Genomic DNA, 19,637 nt, shown 5'->3' with positions numbered 1-19,637 from the left:
AACTGACCTGAGCCACCCAGGCGATCCCCCCTCATTCCTTATATCTATCATTAGGTATTCTTTTCTGTCATACTTTATTTAACCAGGCAGGCCCTCACCAGTGAGACATGAGACATTAGGGCTTTTTCTAGTCCTATGCTATTTATTACAAAAGATGTTGCAACAAATATCAACTGTGTACCACTGGAAGGATGTATGAATAGTATAATTTCTTAGAAGTGGATTACTGGGTTAAAGTGTATGTACATTATAAATTTTGACTGATACCAACAAATTGTTTCCACAAAGAAGCTCACCAATTTATATGTCCATCTACAGTGTGTACATTTCCTCTCATGCCTTCAATAACACAACTTCAAACATTAAAAAAAAATTTTTATTTTCTTAAAAAAAATATTTTTGAGAGACACAGAGTGTGAGTGGGGGAGGGGCAGAGAGAGAGGGAGACACAGATCCAAAGCAGGCTCCAGGCTCTGAGCTGTCAGCAGAGAGCCCGATGTGGGGCTCGAACTCATGGAGTGTGAGATCATGACCTGAGCTGAAGTCAGACACTTAACCGACTGAGCCACCCAGGTGCCTCAGTAAGTAGTTTTAAATAAAAATAAAGGCAGACAGAGAGAGAGAATCCCAAGCAGGCTTCGCGATGTCCATGTAGAGCTGGATGAGGGGCTCGAACTCCTGAACTGTGAGATCATGACCTAAGCTGAGATCAAGTCGGATGCTTCACCGACTGAGCCACCCAGGTGCCCCCAGAAGATCTAGTATTATTTGAATGCCTCATTATTACTCTTCCACAATGGATCATACTTTTCTAGACTAACTAGGTTCAAGTTATTATTGGTGCTGGGGGACTATATAACTAGGTCTCTCATTAAGCATTTAACAATGTAGAAAGTTGCACCAAAAAGTAGGACAAAAAAGTACAGAAGACAGAAGTCTAAGAATATAGTAAAGTTGTGTTCTCAATGTAAAGGTTAAGTTCTGAGGTCATCAGATAAAGAGAAAATCTATAAAGTTAAATATTCCTTTGAAAAACTCAAAAGTCATCATCACGTTGCCAAGAGTTAGGGTCTAAGAACCTCAAAAGTCAACAGGATTAACTTCTGTTCAGTTTCCTACACAGTAAAGACAAAAGTCCAGCTTGAAAAAGAGAAGGTACTGATAGGTTAAGATAAAAGGATATTCTTTGTTGGTTTTTTGTTTGCTCCATTAGGGGATTTGGGAACACTTAAATTTCACTGACTTACAAAAACTCTGTAGAGCTTGCTGGTAAGATTTATAACCAAAAATTGATGGAAGTTTGGTAGAGACAATTTAATATTCATGGAGTGTGTATCTCACCAACAAAGGCATTTATTTAGCATTTTCAGTTTCAGATGAATGTTAAAAAGAGTTTATCCAGCGCATAATTTTGGATTGGATTCTAACTGTCGTGGGTGCCAAATTAAAAAAAATCAATTAAGGCAGCTAGCCCATTAGTACTGTCCCATTAAAATAGGGAAGTTATGGGGCACCTGGGTGGCTCAGTTGGTTAAGTGTCCGACTTTGGCTCAGGTCATGATCTTGTGGTTCATGAGTTTGAACCCCGTGTTGGCTCTGTGCTGACAGCTCGGAGCCTGGAGCCTGGAGCCTGGAGCCTGCTTTGGATTCTGTGTCTCCCTCTCTCTCTCTCTGTGCCTCCCCTGCTTGTGCTCTCGCTGTCTCTCAAAAATAAATAAACATTAAAAGAAAAATTTAACAGATGAAACAAAATGGGAGTTATTCAGGCATTTCTATTTCTAAAAAGAAAACTTCAGAAAGCACATTTTCCAAGGTTCCAACAGAAAAGAAGGACAAATAGTTGGTGCTTGGCTTTATCACCTCATGCCTAGATTGTTGCTAACCTTTCAAGGTAATTTTTAACATTAAATATCTAACATTATTATACAGTTCCAGTACTGCTTACCACTCACCCTAAAACACTGCTTGATTTTTATATGCCTACAATTCACTTTGCTTTAAAATATATTACTGTTACTTACCTTAACTACAGTTTTATTCATTTTATGTAGTTTATATTCAATTTTGTGTTGTAAGGCTCATTACATATCTAACAGCATATTCAAAATGGGCCAACATTCCCCCTAAGACTCTGAAAAACTTTACTGAATAATAATGGCCCGTGCACACACTTTTAATTAAACTAAATATGATAGAGCATACAGGGGTAATGCTGACTATAAATCAGGGTACATTTGATCAAAACAAGTTAGAACAAGTAAGATAGTCTTGTCACTTGAATTAGTACTGGCTCTTGAGCAAACTATTTAAAAATGAAGACTGAATTTTCAGTTAACCCAAAAGACCAATAAATGGGATTCTATCACTCATATGAAACATTTCACTAATATCTAGGGCAAGTGGTTTTTAAGCAGGGATATGCATATGAATTACTAATGGTGCTTTTTCAAGAAACTATTACATGCATTCTTCCAGTCATGATGGGATAAGCTTGAGGCGGACCAACACTTCCACCAAGAACAACCAGAAAAGATCAACTAGAATAAAAAGTCTGAAATCATTAGAGACCCCCTGAGGCCACAAGGGTTCAAGGGGATAAAACCTTCGAGAAGGGGAGCGGCACAGGGAGGTGAGCCAACATCCTGCAGCTGCTTTTCCCTCAGCATCTCCCTCTTCTGGGAGTGTGGCAAAATGGGACTGAAGATCCCAGGAAAGAGTCTGCCAGAGCTGCTAATAATGGGGAGAAGACCCTGAGATTTTAGCTGTCCCATGGTGTGAGGAGCCCAGGATTCTAGCAAGAACACAAGGGTGGGAATGGAGTCCAACTTTCTTCCAGTTTTCCCCTTAAGACATTTGCAAAATTCTGAAGCTGTGCAGGACAGAAGTCTAAGGGCAGAAAGTCTAGAAGGGCAAAGGAGTGATGTGGCAGCCTCAGCAAGCTGAGGAAACAAAACTTGAGTTCAGGAGCCTAGAGAGGGGAGGAACTCTAGTGAGCACTCCAGGCTCTAAAGTGGGAGCCCTCCCAGGGCAACGTTGCGGGATGAGGATGGACCAGAAGACAGAGTCTTGCCAAAACAACCTGGAGTCACGGCAATCCCGCAGTAGACTGATGGGCCTCACTCTATCTGCCTCACAGTAAGGGGACTATTCTTGGGAGGAAGATATTACACAGAGTCATAAGATTTTCTAATGAAAACCATCCTGTCGGAAGGCAATGAGAAAGAGAATGGGGCAGAAACCATATGTGAATGACTACAAAATTTCCCAAACCGAGAAAGCCACCGGCCTAGAGATACAGTATCTACAAACTCCAATATCTATAAATATAAAGAAAACCAAACCTACATAAATCATAGCAAGACTGCTGAAACCTAAGACAAAATGCCAATAAAAAGTTATTAAGCATTCCAATTGACTAAAAAAACCAAAAGGGGTAAAATATTACAAAAAAATTAAATCGGAATAGAATACAAATGATCTAGATAATGACATTATAAGACCATGACACAGCTAAGATTTACATGTTCAGAAAATTGAGGAAAAAATGGAGGATTTTACCAGAAAACTGGAATCTTAAAAAAAAAAAAGAGTGGATTTTTGCTTCAGGAATCAGGCAAGAGAGAGTAGATGTACTTTTCTCTAGTCCTCCCACTAAGTACACCATGTCCAAAATTCTGGACATCATATGCAAAAGACCACCACAAGATTCAGAATGGTGGCCAGAAGAAGGCAGACTGGCTAGGGACCTCAGAGACCTCAAGAAAAGACACAGCAGAGAGATCTAAGAAGCTGGCAACCTGAAAATGCCAATGGGCACAGGCTTTTTTTAAAAAGCCCCAATAAAAGCCTGCTCTGTCAGCCACAGGAAAAAAGTAACTCAGCAGGACAGAAAACTTTCCAGCAATAACCCCTCCACTCTAGCCAACCACTACGGAAAAAACTGTAGCTCTATCCCCATCTACACCAGCAAAGGCTGAATGGTGAAGTCCAGACTTCCACTCTTCAGGGGCTGAAATACGGTACCTGCTTGCAATATCAGGGGTGCACGTCCTAACTTCAAGGGCAGTGCTACTGAAAGCTACTCCGTGGACCAGTGGCCTGCCAACTGCTTGCTGCCAGTTGTGACAAGAAGGCAAATCAACTACTTGTAACAGTTTAATTTAGCTGACATTTGTTTCTCACAGCAGGAGTTTTGCTGAGAGCAACAGTGTGTTGGTTCACATTCTGGTCCAAACCTTTTATCCTGTCATTACTGACACTTTGAGTAAAACTGCTGTTGAGTCACCCTTAAGAGAATACTAAGTGAATGTACAACTAACAAGTTAATAGGGGGGGGAAAGAAATAACAATTATTTAATCTAAAAGAAGGTAAGAGAGAAGGGGAAAACACAAAACAGGTGGGTTCAAACAGGAAAAAAAAAAAACACAAGATGGCAAATACAAAGCCAAATACACCAGTAATTACATTAAATGGGCAGTAACCTGCTTACATCATTAGGAGTGATGTAATTTGTTGGATAAACAACAAATCCGAAATACATGCTTTTAAAAAATGATACAAGTTTAATTTAAGGGCACATAAAACTTAAAAATGTAACAATGGAGAAGACATACAATACAAACACTAACCAAAAAAAAAAAAGGAGTTGTTGCTATAATATTAGATAAATTACTCCAAGGAAACAAAATTTGAAAGTATTGGAGCGCCTGGGTGGCTCAGTTGGTTAAGCGTCCGACTTCACCTCAGGTCATGATCTCATGGTTTGTGAGTTCAAGCCCCATGTCGGGCTCTGTGCTGAGAGCTCAGAGCCTGGAGCCTGCTTCAGATTCTGTGTCTCCCTCTCTCTCTCTATCTCTGCCCCTCCACTGCTCACACTCTGTCTCTCTCTCTCTCTCTCTCTCAAAAATAAATAAACATTAAAAAAAACCAAAACAAAAAACAAAAAGAGAAAGACAAATCCAACAATCACTGTGGGAGACTTATAGCCCATCTTATAGATGCTTCAATAGTTGACGGAACAAACAGACAGAAAATTAGTATGTATATAAAAGATTTACAAAAAGAAAAAAACAAAACAAAAAAAGATTTACACAATGAAAATGAACACACTTGACCTAAGTGACATATAGAAACACTGCACCCAATGATAAAGGAGAATATACATTATTTTCAAGTCCACATTGGACATTTACCAAAAATGAAAAAATTCTGGGCCACAAAGCTACACTCAACAGAGGACTGAAATCAGAGCATGTTCTCTGATCACAGTGAAATTAAGCTAGAATTCATAACAAAATAATTAGAAAATGCCCAAGTGTTTTAAAATTTAGCAATATATTTCTAAGACATTTAATCACGAAGAAAAAATGGGTCAAGAAAGAGATCACTAAGGAACTCAGTGAAGTTTTTGAACTGTATAATAAAAATAGGACATAACAAAACTATGAAATACAGCTTACATTGTGCTTAGATAGAAACTTAAGCCTTATATCAGCAAAGAAAGGCTGAAAGTCAATGACTTAAACATCTATCTCAAGAAATTACAGAAAGAATGGCAGTCTACCATGTGGTGAATAAAAGCAGGAATCTTTCTCATTCCTAATCTCAGGGGGAAAGCTTTTAATACCATTAAGTACAATGTTTGCTTTAGGTTTCTGTTTTTTGTTTTGTTCTTAGGTACTCTATTAAAAGTTTTCTCTCATTCCTACTTTGCTATGAGGTATTTTTGTTTTAAATTATGAATGAATGTTGAATTTTTATGAATTCCGGGAAAGCATTTGATACAATTTTTTTCTTTTCATGTTAATAATGCCAGCTGATTTCCCCCCCAAATGCTATACTGCTCTTGCATTAAGGAAAAAGACCAAATGGGGTTGTGATGTATTATCCTTTTTCTATAATGCTTGATTTGATTTATGCAACATCATATGTGAGAGAGATTAGACGGTAATTTCCTTCTTTTTTAATTTTTTTTTAATTTTTGAGAGAGAGAGAGAGCGAGCAGGGGAGGGGCAGAGAGAGAGGGAGACACAGAATCTGAAGCAGGCTCCAGGATCGAGCCCAAGTGGGGCTCAAACTCATGAACCGGAACCGTGAGATCATGACCTGAGCTGAAGTCAGATGCTCAACTGACTGAGCCAGTCAGGTGCCCCAGTAATTTTCTTTTCTTGTAATGAATGCCCTGTTGAGTTTTGGTATCAAGATTACAGAAAACTCAATTAAACTGGCCAGTATATTCTCCTTCTCTGTTTTCTGGAAAAATTTATGTAAGACCAGTGTTATTTCTTTCTCAAACGTTTGGAAGAATTCTCCAGTGTAGCCATTTGGGCCCGGAGACTTCTTTGTGAGAAAATTTTTATTATAACTAAAGATTCTGTTTCTTATTTCTCTTTTAATAACCTGTGGATTTTCTTAGGAATCTGTTCATTTCATCCAAATTTCCAAATATATTAAGTTGGTCCCAATATTGCCTTCTTTTCTCCTTAATATCTGTAAAAATCTGTTTTTTTTTTTTAATCGGTGATTTTTTTGTAGTCCTTTTTAAAATTAAATTTTTTGGGGCGCCTGGGTGGCTCAGTCGGTTAAGCGTCCGACTTCAGCTCAGGTCACGATCTCGCGGTCCGTGAGTTCAAGCCCCACGTCGGGCTCTGGGCTGATGGCTCAGAGCCTGGATCCTGCTTCCGATTCTGTGTCTCCCTCTCTCTCTGCCCCTCCTCCGTTCATGCTCTGTCTCTCTCTGTCCCAAAAATAAATAAACGTAAAAAATAAAAAAAAAATTTAAATTAAATTTTTCTATTTTTCCTATTAGACTTTCTAGAAATCTATTCCTTTTCTTTGGTCTTTTTTTTTTTTTTTTTTTTTAACGTTTATTTTTGAGACAGAGAGAGAGCATGAACGGGGGAGGGTTAGAAAGAGGGAGACACAGAATCCGAAGCAGGCTCCAGACTCTGAGCTGTCAGCACAGAGCCCAACGTGGAGCTCGAACTCACGGACCGTGAGATCATGACCTGAGCTGAAGTCGGACGCTCAAGCAACTGAGCCACTCAGGCGCCCTTCTTTGGTCTTTTCAAAGAACCAACCTTTCTGGTTGTATTGATTTTTCTCGTGTATATTTGCTTTGTTTTATTAATTTCTGCTCTTTATTATTTGCCTTCTTCTACTTTCTTCAGGCAAAAGACCTAAGCTCTTGCAATGGCCTTACCCACTGCATCTTCACCCCTATCCCTAAACTCAGTGAGATCACTGACCATTCATTTATCTAGCAACTCTGGCCTGTTTGGGGTTCCTTCTTCCAAAATGCCAAGTGCACATTCATCTCAGACGAATTCAGCTTCCACCAGTTAGTCACACGACTCATCTCCCACTTCCTTCAGTTTCCTGTTCAAAAACCACTTCTCTGAGCGGCCTTCTGATATGTATAAAATATGAGCACCCCCCCCCCCCCCCCGCCACTGTCACTTTCGATCCCCTTAACCTGCTTTTCTACTTCATAGCACTTACCAACGCTTGATTTATAAACAGTATGCAAATGTTTGTGTATCTGTTTCTTCTCAGCCTATAAATTCCGTGGTAACAGGGACTTTTGTCTGCTTTGTTTACTGCAATGCTTACCTCCAGGGCCCAAAACAGTACCTACTCAATAAAGGTGCTAAATAAATGAGCTCTGAGTAAATGAACACATACACTATTTTTTTCTAGCGTTTCTAAGTAATCACACAAGAAGTAAAAATTAAAAGTTGAAATATTAGAAGGAACAAAAATTACTTGTAGATTATTAGAAATCCCAAAGAATCAGCACAAAATGTTAGAAGAAATGTTAATAAGAGGGCCAAATACAAGATGAATCTACAAATATCAGTACTTTTTCTACATACAAGCCATAGCCAAATTAAAAATGTGTATGACCTAACAAGAGAACTATAAAGCTTGTACGAAGAGCATAAAATAAAACCTCACACATGAGGACAAATTATGTTCCTGGATGGAGATATTTAATATTGCAAAGATATCAGCTCTTCGCAAAGAATCTATAAATACAATACCTTTCCAATCAAAATCCTAATGTGTCTTTCTTTTTCGGGGCGGGGGGGGGGGAGGGAAGAATTGACAAACTGATTTTAGTTCATCTTTAATACTAAAGGATTTAGCTCTAGAAGATATCAAAATAGAATATTAAGCTAAAATTATTAAAACTGGGTTCTGACATGGAAATAGACGAAAAGATCAACGGAGGAAACATCTGGATACACATGGGATTATCTCAGGGGCTTCTCAAACATCCCTGACTAAAATGAAAGCATCACTCTTTCTCTTCATAAACCCTACTCATTCTCCAACCCCCCCTGTGCAAGTGGCACAACACTTATTGGGCTGCAAGTTACAAACCTGGGAATCATCTTTACACTTTCCCTTGAATCTAACAACCAATCACCAACTGACCCCTCAAACCCAAGTTTGGCCGGTCCTATAGATTTTACTACCTAAATCTCTCTCACCACTCATATCTGCTGCCACGATCCCAGCTCAAGTTGCCACCAACTCTGGTCTGGATCATTGCATCAGGTTCTAATGAGGTTCCCCACACTCGCTTTTGCCCCCCTGTCAATTTGTTCTCCAAATTACAAACAGTATGATCTTTTAAAAAATCACACACGTGATGATGTAAATGTTACCACTTAAAACTCTTCACTGCCTTCCCATAGTCTTCAAATAAAAACCAAAATCTTTAATTTGGCCTATAATATCTCATTAGTGGATAAACAGACTTCAGATAGCTTCAACTGTACTAAATGAACATAAAGGTAATTTGGGGGGAAAAATGCTCATTAAAGACAAATAAACAAAAAAAACTGGAAAAGGTACCTGGTTAGAACCACACAGTACTCTTAATTCTATACGATCTGGCACCCACCACCTTCATTTCTGGTCACATTTTTTTCCATGTTCAAGAATCTTCAACTGTGCTGGCTTTCCTTCTGTTTCCTGTATAGGAACTTTCCTACCTCACCAGACTTTCTCAAGTGCTGGTCCCTTTAAATGAACTTTCCTTCATGACTCCACATAAAGGTGCCTTACCTATAGAATCTGTCTCTGAACTTTGGGAAAAGGTCAGATCTATTATTCTCTCTCAAAACAACCAAATTATGTTTTAAAATTTTATTTATTTTTTAATGTTTATTTTTTGAGAGCGAGCGAGTGGGGGAGGGGCAAGGAAAGAGGGGGACAGGATCCAAAACGGGTTCTGCACTGACAGCAGTGAGCCTGACACAGGGCTTGAACTCGTGAACTGTGAGCTCACGATCTGAGCCACACAGGCACCCCAAAACAACCAAATTCTTGAGTTTTCATTATAATTTTAATTAATGAATTCTGTGAGTCTTTCCCATTATTTTAAGTTCCATGAGGCCAAGGACAGCATCAGTTTTTGTTCACTTTGGTGTTCCCAAAGCCTAGAACTGTGCCTGATAAATCATGGATGCTCAATACATTTTTGTTAAGTAAATGAAATATGAATTTTAATTTCTGTATAGCACTAAAACATAGTGATGCCTTCCTGAGCAACTAGTGAAACTTAGTACAAGACCACCCACAGTCATTGTAATTCAGTTGCCTTAGCTATCCTTTCCCTTACGGGGATGGGGGAGGGAGCTTCTCAAAATGTGAGTTTGTATACAATATGCTGTTTCTAATGGATGCATGTGTTAAACCACTCAGTTTAATTTTTAACTCATCAGTTCAAAACCTCAGGGAAGTAGTATGAGAAAGTAGAGAGATTAAAGTTAAATGATTTCTTCTCTTTAGATTACATACTGAAGGATATGTTCTAGAATGGGTGAAGGTGCCTAACGTCCTATCATCCACTAATAAAATATTATTCTATTCAGGAATATACAGATCTTCATTCTCTATTATTTTAAGGCTTTACTTCTGTCAATGGAAAACAAGAAAGTTCTTCTTAATCTTTTCGTACTTACAAGTGAAGGAACCGTGAATATCTGAACCGAGAGGTCTGCGATTGAAAACTCTCTGTCGTGGTCATCTGTCACATAATCACTCTGCAAACGCTCATAGTTCTATTAAGAAGGCAAAAAAAGGCAAGGAGTGCCAGCTATCAGTTACAAAGAAAAGGCAAGCACTACTCACCAGAGTAGGTGCAGTGAAGAACTGGACAGACAGAGCAGTCACGGACACTGCTCGCTCGTGATCATCCTCCATAAAATCTCTCTGCAACTGCTGGTAATTCTAAACAACAAGGGGGAGATTCACCTCTAATCCACATTGACCAAATGTTTAAGGATTATAATGAAAAGTCAGTGCTGGAGGAATCAATTAAGATAACACTGCTATGAGAATGATAACTGAAATGACTTCTACCAATTAAATTTTGTATAAATACCGGTTCACTATACAATCTTCTCACACACAATGGAAATTTATGAGCTCAAATAGGAGCAATAGCTTCTAAAATGCTGGGATGTTATTGCATACTGGCAGGGCTAAACCACAGCAGCGTTACATGGTCTCTGATGAAACCAGACTTTTCTTTCTTATGGATGTATATCAGAATCACCTGATGGCTCTTTCAAAGGACACATGCTTAGACACCATTCTTGGTGAATCTGCTTTTCAGCAAGTTTAAGAATGATACACAAATATATATATATATATATATATATATATATATATATATATATTTTTTTTTTTTTTTTTTTTTTTTTTTTTTTTTGAAAGAGCTCCCCAAATGATCCTCATATGCTTCCTTAAGAATTCCTAATTCAGGTGAAAACAAAAAAACAAGCACATACTATGGAAAGGGAGAACATACTTCAACAATATCAACAACCAAGAGTTGACGATTCTTCTTTTTTTTAAGTTTTATTTATTTTAAGTAATCTCCACACCCAACATAGGGCTCCAGCACATGACCCTGAGATAAATAGTCACATGCTCTTCTGATTGAGCCAGCCAGGAACTCCAAGAATTCATGATTCTTAAAATCACATCCATATATCCATGCCATTTCAGCTAAGATGATCTTTTCCTTATACAAATCTCAATGAGAATAATACCATAATTCGCCACGGCATAAGTTTAAATTCTTCATTTATCATTTTAGATCATACACATTTCACAGTTGGATATTTGTATTATCGCGGCAGGTGATGAACAAGAAAAGTCTTACAGCTAGAATTTTACTCTATTGATAAAAGATAAAAAGATCACTTACAAAGTTTCTTAGGATTTAAAATCAACAAGCAACATATTATTATTAGTTGCTAATATTACAAAGCCTGGATATAATCACAGGTTATATTTACTCCATATATAACCTGACTATTTTGTTAAATTTCAAAACTGAGAAACTACTTACCTTTGCAAATCGAACAGCAAACAGTTTCTTATATTTCAAATCCATAAGTAGACTGCTCATGAACAACTGATGATACACACTCCTAGCACCTTTTACGAAAAGAGCAGATGTAAAATAAGGATATATCAAACAAACCAAAAATTACATTTCCAAAGTATTTATGTGAACAATTGTTTTTTAAGTCTCAAGGGCAAAACTGTACATGTTATTCAGTATAAAATATTTGCAATCTACTTTTTTTTTAATGTTTATTTATTAACTGGGGGGAACAGAGCAGAGAGAGACAGAGAGAGAGAGAATCCCAAGCAGGCTCTGTGCTATCAGTACAGCGCCCGGCACAGGGCTTTATCTCATGAACCATGAGATCATGACCTGAGCTGAAATCCAGAGTTAGATGCTCAACTGACTGAGCCACCCAGGTACCCTGCAATCTGCTTCTCAAAAAATTGGTTTTTCTAAAAATGGTTTTCTAACAAAATATAAAGGTTATTTAATTTAGGTCTTGGACTCCAAAATCTGTTTTTGTTTCTTCCAGAGAACAAGACTACATGTACTTATTCTAAAAACTGTAAGTATATTTATTAAATACCTTCCCAAATGAAAAAAAAAAGTTTCCCAATTACCTATTTAAGGTTCCCTATACCTTGAAAGTAGTTAAAAGATTACCTTTCCACAATTTGGAATCATTAAGCATCAATCTATCCACCAGAGAAGAGTTTTCACCATCTGGCCCTTCTTGTAAACCGACTTGACATAAAATTCGGCGAAGCCCATCTAAAACAGGAAGAAAAGTAGTCATGAAATAGTAACTTTAAGTATTAAAATAAAATGACATTTTAATAGAAATGTTCTAACGAATCTATAGAATTTTACATGTTTACTAAAGGTCAAATTTATTCAGAAAAGGTAAATATATTAACTATTTTATTAACATTTTCACAAAAAGGAGGAAAATTCTAAATCCTGCATTATATACCAATTCTTATTCGAGAATACCAAAATATAAGTCTATCAGAAAGTCAACGATCTCTTATGTTGTAAACAATTTAAATACTGTTCTTTAAGGACCTATGCTAATTAAACCAGATTATAGCAAAACTGTTACATCCCATGATAACTGAAGGTAGGTGTAATATAGAATTGTGCTACCATTAAAAAAAAAATGCATAGCCTCTGTACTATATCTGAGTCCATTTATTAGTGTTCTGCAAAATGCTTCCATTCATTAAACAAATGTTCCCTGTGTACCTATGTGTACCTACTATGAAGAGGTCCTGGAAGACAAATTGCTACATCTTCTAAATGCTGAACTTAAAAAAAAAAAAAAAAAGTTCTTCAAATATGAACATAAGCATTAACATATAGCCAAAACTTCAATAACCTTTTTGTTTCATACTTTATAATTAAAATTACTGTTTTTAGTCTTCTAGAAGCATGCAAAATAATCAGGTAAAAATGGAGTAATTTTAAAATTTAGTTCCAAAAGTCACTGAATAGAAATTTGTTACAAGGCTAAAAAGAAACACTTACATAAATATTAAATAAAAGATAAAGTCTTTAAATTATTTCAAGTAAATATCTCAAAAAATTTCTTGGCAGAAAATTGCTTCCATGATACTACTATTCATTACTACTGTAGCACAGAATTTGGCACACAGGTATCCAATAGAAAACACCAAAACTCAAATATACGAGGATAACAAAAATAACTGGAGAGACATTTATTTAAAAGGCAAGCAAACATGGTCTCCTAAATTTCCACACCTCAATATTTTCAACTGTCAGTTCACAATGTGGCAATGTTCTTTTAAGATAAATATTTTAGAAATTCTCTTTATAATAAACCTCAGAATGTCATTTATCCAAACCACCTCTCTTGCCTGAAAAACAGTATGACAAACAGCTTAGATGTATTCCTGTTTTTCTCTTTTGTGTTATATTTTATACGCCAAACTTGTACTTTTGGCATTAGACATGAGAGTTCTTTGTTCTGTTACCACCACGTTAGAAAGATGATTTAATTTGTGGACTGTGGAAAGACAAAGACAGTAAATACAAATCAGTAACTTCAAATTTGCAAGTGTTCAGAGCTGCAAATTATTAGTAACCAAAATCTGGAGGAGTCAAAACAAAAATTTCAACATTAGTGTTGTATCCTCTAAACTGGTAATCATTTAGGTTTTATTTACACTTGTATTCTCCAGCTTGCTCAGTGGAACAGAGTTCCACAGAATGTTGTTTAAAAAAAAAAGTTCTTGTATCAAGTCTGTGAGATTTAGATTTCATTAGCGGACTAATGTCATTTACCACTGTTTAATCCAATATTTCCTGCATTTATTTGAGGACAGAATCCTTTGTATGCGTATAAAAAATCCTGTGGATCAAAATATGGGAAATGTGGGTTTTTCTGTGCATAAAGATATTCTGAGATGGTATTTTAAAATGTGAAATTAAAGCAAGAAATTATTTCACTTGATTTTTTTTTCCCAAAATAGTTTTTTTGAACCTACCTGAATATCCAATAATACTTCCCAGCCAAGACAAAAGTTTCAAACCAAAATTCTGATGTGCCACAATAGACGAATGCATAACTTGAACTTTGAGTGGCTTTGTCTGTCTACTGGTATTTCTCTTAAAAAGAAATGGTAGAATGAAAAAACAAACTTAAAAAGGCTATCTTATAGAAAAAAGCTAATATTTTTATTTAATGTAACTACACTCTCATCATTATAGGAGAATTTTTCATGTATGTGTGTAAGAAAAATACCATTTGGCTTGCCTTACTCAGATCCTAATTTTCTAGAAAGAATCTTAGGATTCTTACAACAAAGTAAGAAGTTACAGCTTATGAGTAACCTGAATCTTTGGTCCTATATTTGAAAATCTGCCCCACCATTAGAATTTATTTAAAAGCTTACATTTGTTTTAGGTCTTTAATTTCTTAAATGCAATTACACGTTTATTTAAATAATTTGCTTTACTGCACAGAAGTGATGTTATTGATACTTCAAAAAAAAAACACTACAATTTCCAACGTAACTGTTTCTCAGTGTACAGTTCAGAAGTGTTAAGTACATTCACACTGTAGAGTAACCAATCCCCAGAACTCTCTTCATCTTGCAAAACCCAAACTCTATACCTACCAAACTCTAGAGGTATCATATAAACAGAATCATGCAATATTTATCTTTTTGTGACTGGCTTATTTCTCTAAGCATAACGTCCTCAAGGTTCATCCAGGTTGTATGTAGCATGTGTCAGAATCTTCTTCCTTTTTAAGGCTGAATGATATTCTATTGTATGTATATAGATTTTATTTTATCCATTCACCCATCAATAGACACTTGCGTTGCTTCTATCATTTGTCTATTGTGAATGATAATGCTGTTATGAACATAGCTGTGCAAATGTCTCTGAGGCTCTGCTTTCCATTCTTTTGTGTATATATCAGAAGTAAAACTGCTGGATCATATGGTAATTCTATTTTTTTTTTAAAGGAACCACCATACAGTTTTCCATAGTGGCTGTACCATTTTACATTCCCACCGGCAGTGTGCACAAGGGTTGCAATTCGTCCATATCCCTACCAACACTTGCGATGTTGTGCTATTGTTTTTGTTTATAACGGCAATCCTAACGGGTTTCAGGTGGTATCTCATCATGGTTTTTATTTGCATTTCCCTAACGATTAGTAATGTTGAGCATGTTTCCGTATGTTTATTGGTAATTTATATACTTTCTTTGAAGAAATGTCTATTTAAGTCTAACACAATTTTTAATTTTTATTCCCCCTTCTCATTTTTTTGTTTGGAGCATCCTTCTACCCCAACTTCATTCCATCCCCACAACCCACATTAAGACACTACATCTGGAGAAACAGGAACCCTCTTGCACTGTTGGTGGGAATGCAAACTGGTGCAGCCACTCTGGAAAACAGTGTGGAGGTTCCTTAAAAAATTAAAAATAGATCTACCCTATGACCCAACAATAGCACTGCTAGGAATTTACCCAAGGGATACAGGGGTGCTGATGCATAGGGGCACTTGTACCCCAATGTTTATAGCAGCACTCTCAACAATAGCCAAATTATGGGAAGTGTCTAAATGTCCATCAACTGATGAATGGGTAAAGAAATTGTGGTTTATATACACAATGGAATACTACTTGGCAATGAGAAAGAATGAAATCTGGCCTTTTGTAGCAACGTGGATGGAACTGGAGAGTGTTATGCTAAGTGAAATAAGTCATACAGAGAAAGACAGATACCATATGTTTTCACTCTTATGTGGATCCTGAGAAACTTAACAGAAGACCATGGGGGAGGGGAAGTAAAAAAAAAAAAAAAAAGTTAGAGAGGGAGGGAGTCAAACCATAAGAGACTCTTAAAAACTGAGAACAATCTGAGGGTTAATGGGGGGTGGGAGGGAGGCGAGGGTGGGTGATGGGTATTGAGGAGGGCACCTGTTGTGATAAGCACTGGGTATTGTATGGAAACCAATTTGACAATAAATTTCATATTAAAAAAAAAGACAGTACATCTTTGCCTATTTTCTCTATCTCTATATATTATGTATGTATACATTTATAAAGATTTTTATTTGATTTATAAAAATGGGATACTATATATACTCTTGTGCATCTTTGCATTAACTGATTTTTTTTTTGTTAATGACTCATGTATATTCTGTGGTGTGGATTTATTCAAACATCCTCTAGAGAAGGGCATTCATATTCCCTTTGTTTCAGTCTTCTGTTGACTCCAAAAAAAGCAGTACTGAACATCTTTGTACACACACTTCTAGTGCTTACATTTCTATGGGATAAATTCCTAGGAAAGGTAACTTTCATAGATGCTACTAGATTATTTTCTTAAAATGCTGTAGCAATTTAGTTTTACACAAGTATTCCTATTCTCTGCATCTCTGTCAGTAAGATATTTTATAACTCTAATTTCTCCATCCTGATGAGTATGAAATCTCCTTGTCATTTTACTGATTACTAACAAATGAGTCTCTTCATATACACTGACCGCCTAGATTTTCTCTCCTGTGACTGCCTTTTCATATCCTATGTCCAATTTTCTATTTTGTTCCTACTCGATAATCTATGAGTGCTGTTTATCCTAAACATTAAATGAAAAAAATTGGTAAAGGGTACGAATAGGAAATTCAAAGAAAACATAAATAAACATGAAGTAAGGTACTCAATAATTAAGGCAATGCAAACTTAATTGATGAGATGCCATTCATACACATTAAATTGGCAAAAGTTAAAAAATCTGACAACATACAGTTTTGACAAAGCTGTGGAGAAATGGGAACTCTCTATACACTGTTGGTGGGAATGTATATTAGTACCACTGTTTTGGAGACTAACTTGGCAAAATCTAATAAAGATGAAAATGCTGATATCCTAACAACTCAGAAATTCCATTTCTTGGTATATACCCTACAGAAACCTTTGCATCTATGCAAGAAGGAGACAAAACAATGTCCATAAAAGGACTGTTAATGATGGGGGCAGGGGGGAATTATCCTAACTGTCCATCAGCAGGAGAACGGAAAAAGTATGGTAAAGTTATCAATGCAACACTTCACAGGTACATGCATCAACACACATAAATGTAGAACCAACACTGAAATGAAAAGTTGCAGTATAATACATCCAGTATGAAGCTTGTTATATAATGTTTAAAGGCCTCCAAATCAATACATATAATGTTGACAGATTTAATAAATGGAAGTATAGAGGCACACACAAGAATGAACAAATGAATTAATGAAAGTACTTATCCCTAGGGTAGGAGAAAAGGGAGCAAGATTAAAGGAATAATACTGGGTACTCTGTATTATTTTATTTACATAAAATTTTATTTACATAAAGTATGAGGAAATGTTGTATAATGTGGGCATACAGGTGTTTACTGTGTCATTTCTGTTTTTATCTGTATATTTAAAATATTTCACAATACACAAAATTATTTTTTAAAAGGACATTTATATAAAATGCATTTACATGAAATAGTTTAAAATAATTCTTACTTTTTAAAAATAAATATAAACATGGGAAATAGTTTTCTTTTAGAGAAATAATACACTAAGTGCTATTATATATGCAGCATACCTTGCTATAAGTTACCAAGAAACAACTTCCCTTGAATTCTAATCTTGGTGCTAAAGGCCAGTTTAAGTCCTAAAAAGTAACGTGACACCCTATCAAAAACAAAACAACAATGAAACACTAAGATGTCTCTGATAGAGAAATAGGAAGGCAGAAAATATATCTCATGTAAACATTCATTTTCTATATTAATCTTACACAGCTTAAAAAAACTAGATAAAGCAATAATACAATGTTCGAGAAAATATTAAATATGACTTTTGGTTGATGCTGGCTTTACCTTCATGAAAGCAGAAAAATGCGTTCGTAAATGACAAAATACAGAACTAGTTTTAAATAAAAAAAATAATACTGTGGGCATGTTTCTAAATTACTTACCACAATTACTGATTTTGCTTGTTCACAATGCTGGAAATCTCCATATCGAACAGACCTACGTCCCTGGTAAATGAAAAAATTTTAAATTAACATGTAAAAATATTATATTCAGTAGTAAAACTGTTCAACCAGTAAACAAATAAACATATTTATGCATATAACAGTTCTGGCCAATTTTAATATTTATAACATTCATTCTATTCAATGATGAAAAGTAAATTAAAATATTTTCCTTCAAAACCATCCTAACATTTTCTAGCCATTAATAAGTATAGTTCCTTAAACAATACGACATTTATTCTTCTAGGCTGCTATACTTTCTATTTTCATAACTGACTATTTCTAATCACTGGGTAGAATGAGGACAACTGTATCTACATTTCCTCCTAAACTTTCTATGGAATAACAGATTACAGTAATACCCAGTATGTATTTGGGCCAATATTAAAATGAAATAAAAAAAATAGACTAGACATATATACCTCTAACTCAATATTCCCAGAATAATTTATCTGTAATGAAAGTTCAATTTATTATCTGACATCAATATAATGAAATTACTTACATCTCGATCTACTGTAGTTGCAAAGCCAATGGCTTCTTTTTGTGTACAGTTAACAGCTTTCTGAAGGGTATAAATAACTTGTTCATAGGTATGCACCTCATCATTAAACAGCATGCAATAGTAGGTATCACTCTTCTCTCTGTGACATAAAACATTAATTATATATTATCTAATTGCATATTCTCTAGCTCCAGGCTGATTTAGTAAGAGCATACTTTGCTCTAGGGAATGTGCTAGGTACTGGGCACATATCTATGGCAAAGTCATCTGCAGTCCCCATGCTCTATGACATTACCATCTGATGGGGAAGATATATATTAGACATGTAATTCTAACTGAACTAGCTTTTATCAAGAAGAACAGAATGCTGCCGTTGGACAAAACAGGTCTGGGACTTCAGAGAAGAACTGCCACAGAAGTCATCTGACGCCTAAAGTCAGAATTGGCTATCAGTGGTTCTCAACTAGAGGCAATTCTCTGTCCCCCACAGAGGACTATTTGGCAATGTCTGGAGACATTTTTTGTTGTCATGACCGGGGCAGGAATGTCACTGGCATCTAGTGTATAAGGGCCAGGGATGCTGCTAAATATTCTACAATCCACTGGGCACCTGATGGGCTCAGTTGGAAGAGCATGTGACTCTTGACCTCAGGGTTGTGAGTTCGAGCCCCATGCTGGGGGTAGAGATTACTAAAAAAATAAATTAATAAAACAAAAAAAATTCTACAATGCACTGGACAGCCCTTATAACAAAGAACTAATCTGGTCCTAAATGCCAACAGTTGAGAAACCTGGGCTAGAGGAGGGTGAATGCAAAGGTCCTGAGGTGGCAAAGGGAAGTATTAGGAACTGGAACACAGGGAGGGAGAAGATTAGGTTGGAGAGAGGCAGAAATCTTGAAGACCTTACAATGGAAATTGATATTGCCATTCTAAGGGCATTGAAGGATTTAAAATAGGAGATATAGTCAGATTTGCCTTAAAGTTCACTGTGCTACAGTGTGAATGAATCTTAAGGGACAAGAATAGATATGGCAGTTCAGTTAGGGAGGCCATGTTGCTGAATGATTAATTAATCTGGACTAGGATAGTAGTAATAGAGAGGAACAGAAGTAGAATGTTTTTGTTTTTAACATTTATTTATTTTTGAGACAGAGAGAGACGGAGCATGAACAGGGGAGGGTCAGAGAGAGAGGGAGACAC

At 36.2% G+C, this 19,637-nt stretch overlaps 1 protein-coding gene across 12 annotated transcripts in view; it reads right to left on the bottom strand.

Moving 5' to 3' along the window:
- The window catches only part of UBR2 (ubiquitin protein ligase E3 component n-recognin 2), a 124,036-nt gene that overhangs the window by 54,567 nt on the left and 49,832 nt on the right, over positions 1 to 19,637 (bottom strand). For 11 of the 12 annotated variants that reach the window (XM_007085188.3, XM_042986370.1, XM_015538937.2 and 8 more), the window contains 6 exons: positions 18,436 to 18,574; positions 17,871 to 17,933; positions 13,883 to 14,003; positions 12,039 to 12,146; positions 11,373 to 11,461; positions 9,976 to 10,074 (listed from right to left, as the gene is read on the bottom strand). In XM_007085188.3, coding sequence (XP_007085250.2) covers positions 9,976 to 10,074; positions 11,373 to 11,461; positions 12,039 to 12,146; positions 13,883 to 14,003; positions 17,871 to 17,933; positions 18,436 to 18,574 — 619 coding nt within the window. Of the gene's footprint in view, positions 1 to 9,975; positions 10,075 to 10,144; positions 10,244 to 11,372; positions 11,462 to 12,038; positions 12,147 to 13,882; positions 14,004 to 17,870; positions 17,934 to 18,435; positions 18,575 to 19,637 lie in introns of all 12 variants that reach the window. The other variant, XM_007085189.3, reaches the window with a different exon arrangement.

The sequence above is a fragment of the Panthera tigris genome, chromosome B2 (genome assembly GCF_018350195.1).
Source record: "Panthera tigris isolate Pti1 chromosome B2, P.tigris_Pti1_mat1.1, whole genome shotgun sequence".
Taxonomy (NCBI): Eukaryota; Metazoa; Chordata; class Mammalia; order Carnivora; family Felidae; genus Panthera; species Panthera tigris.
Note: the sequence above shows the minus strand (reverse complement) of the source record. Positions and strands in the feature narration are given on the sequence as shown.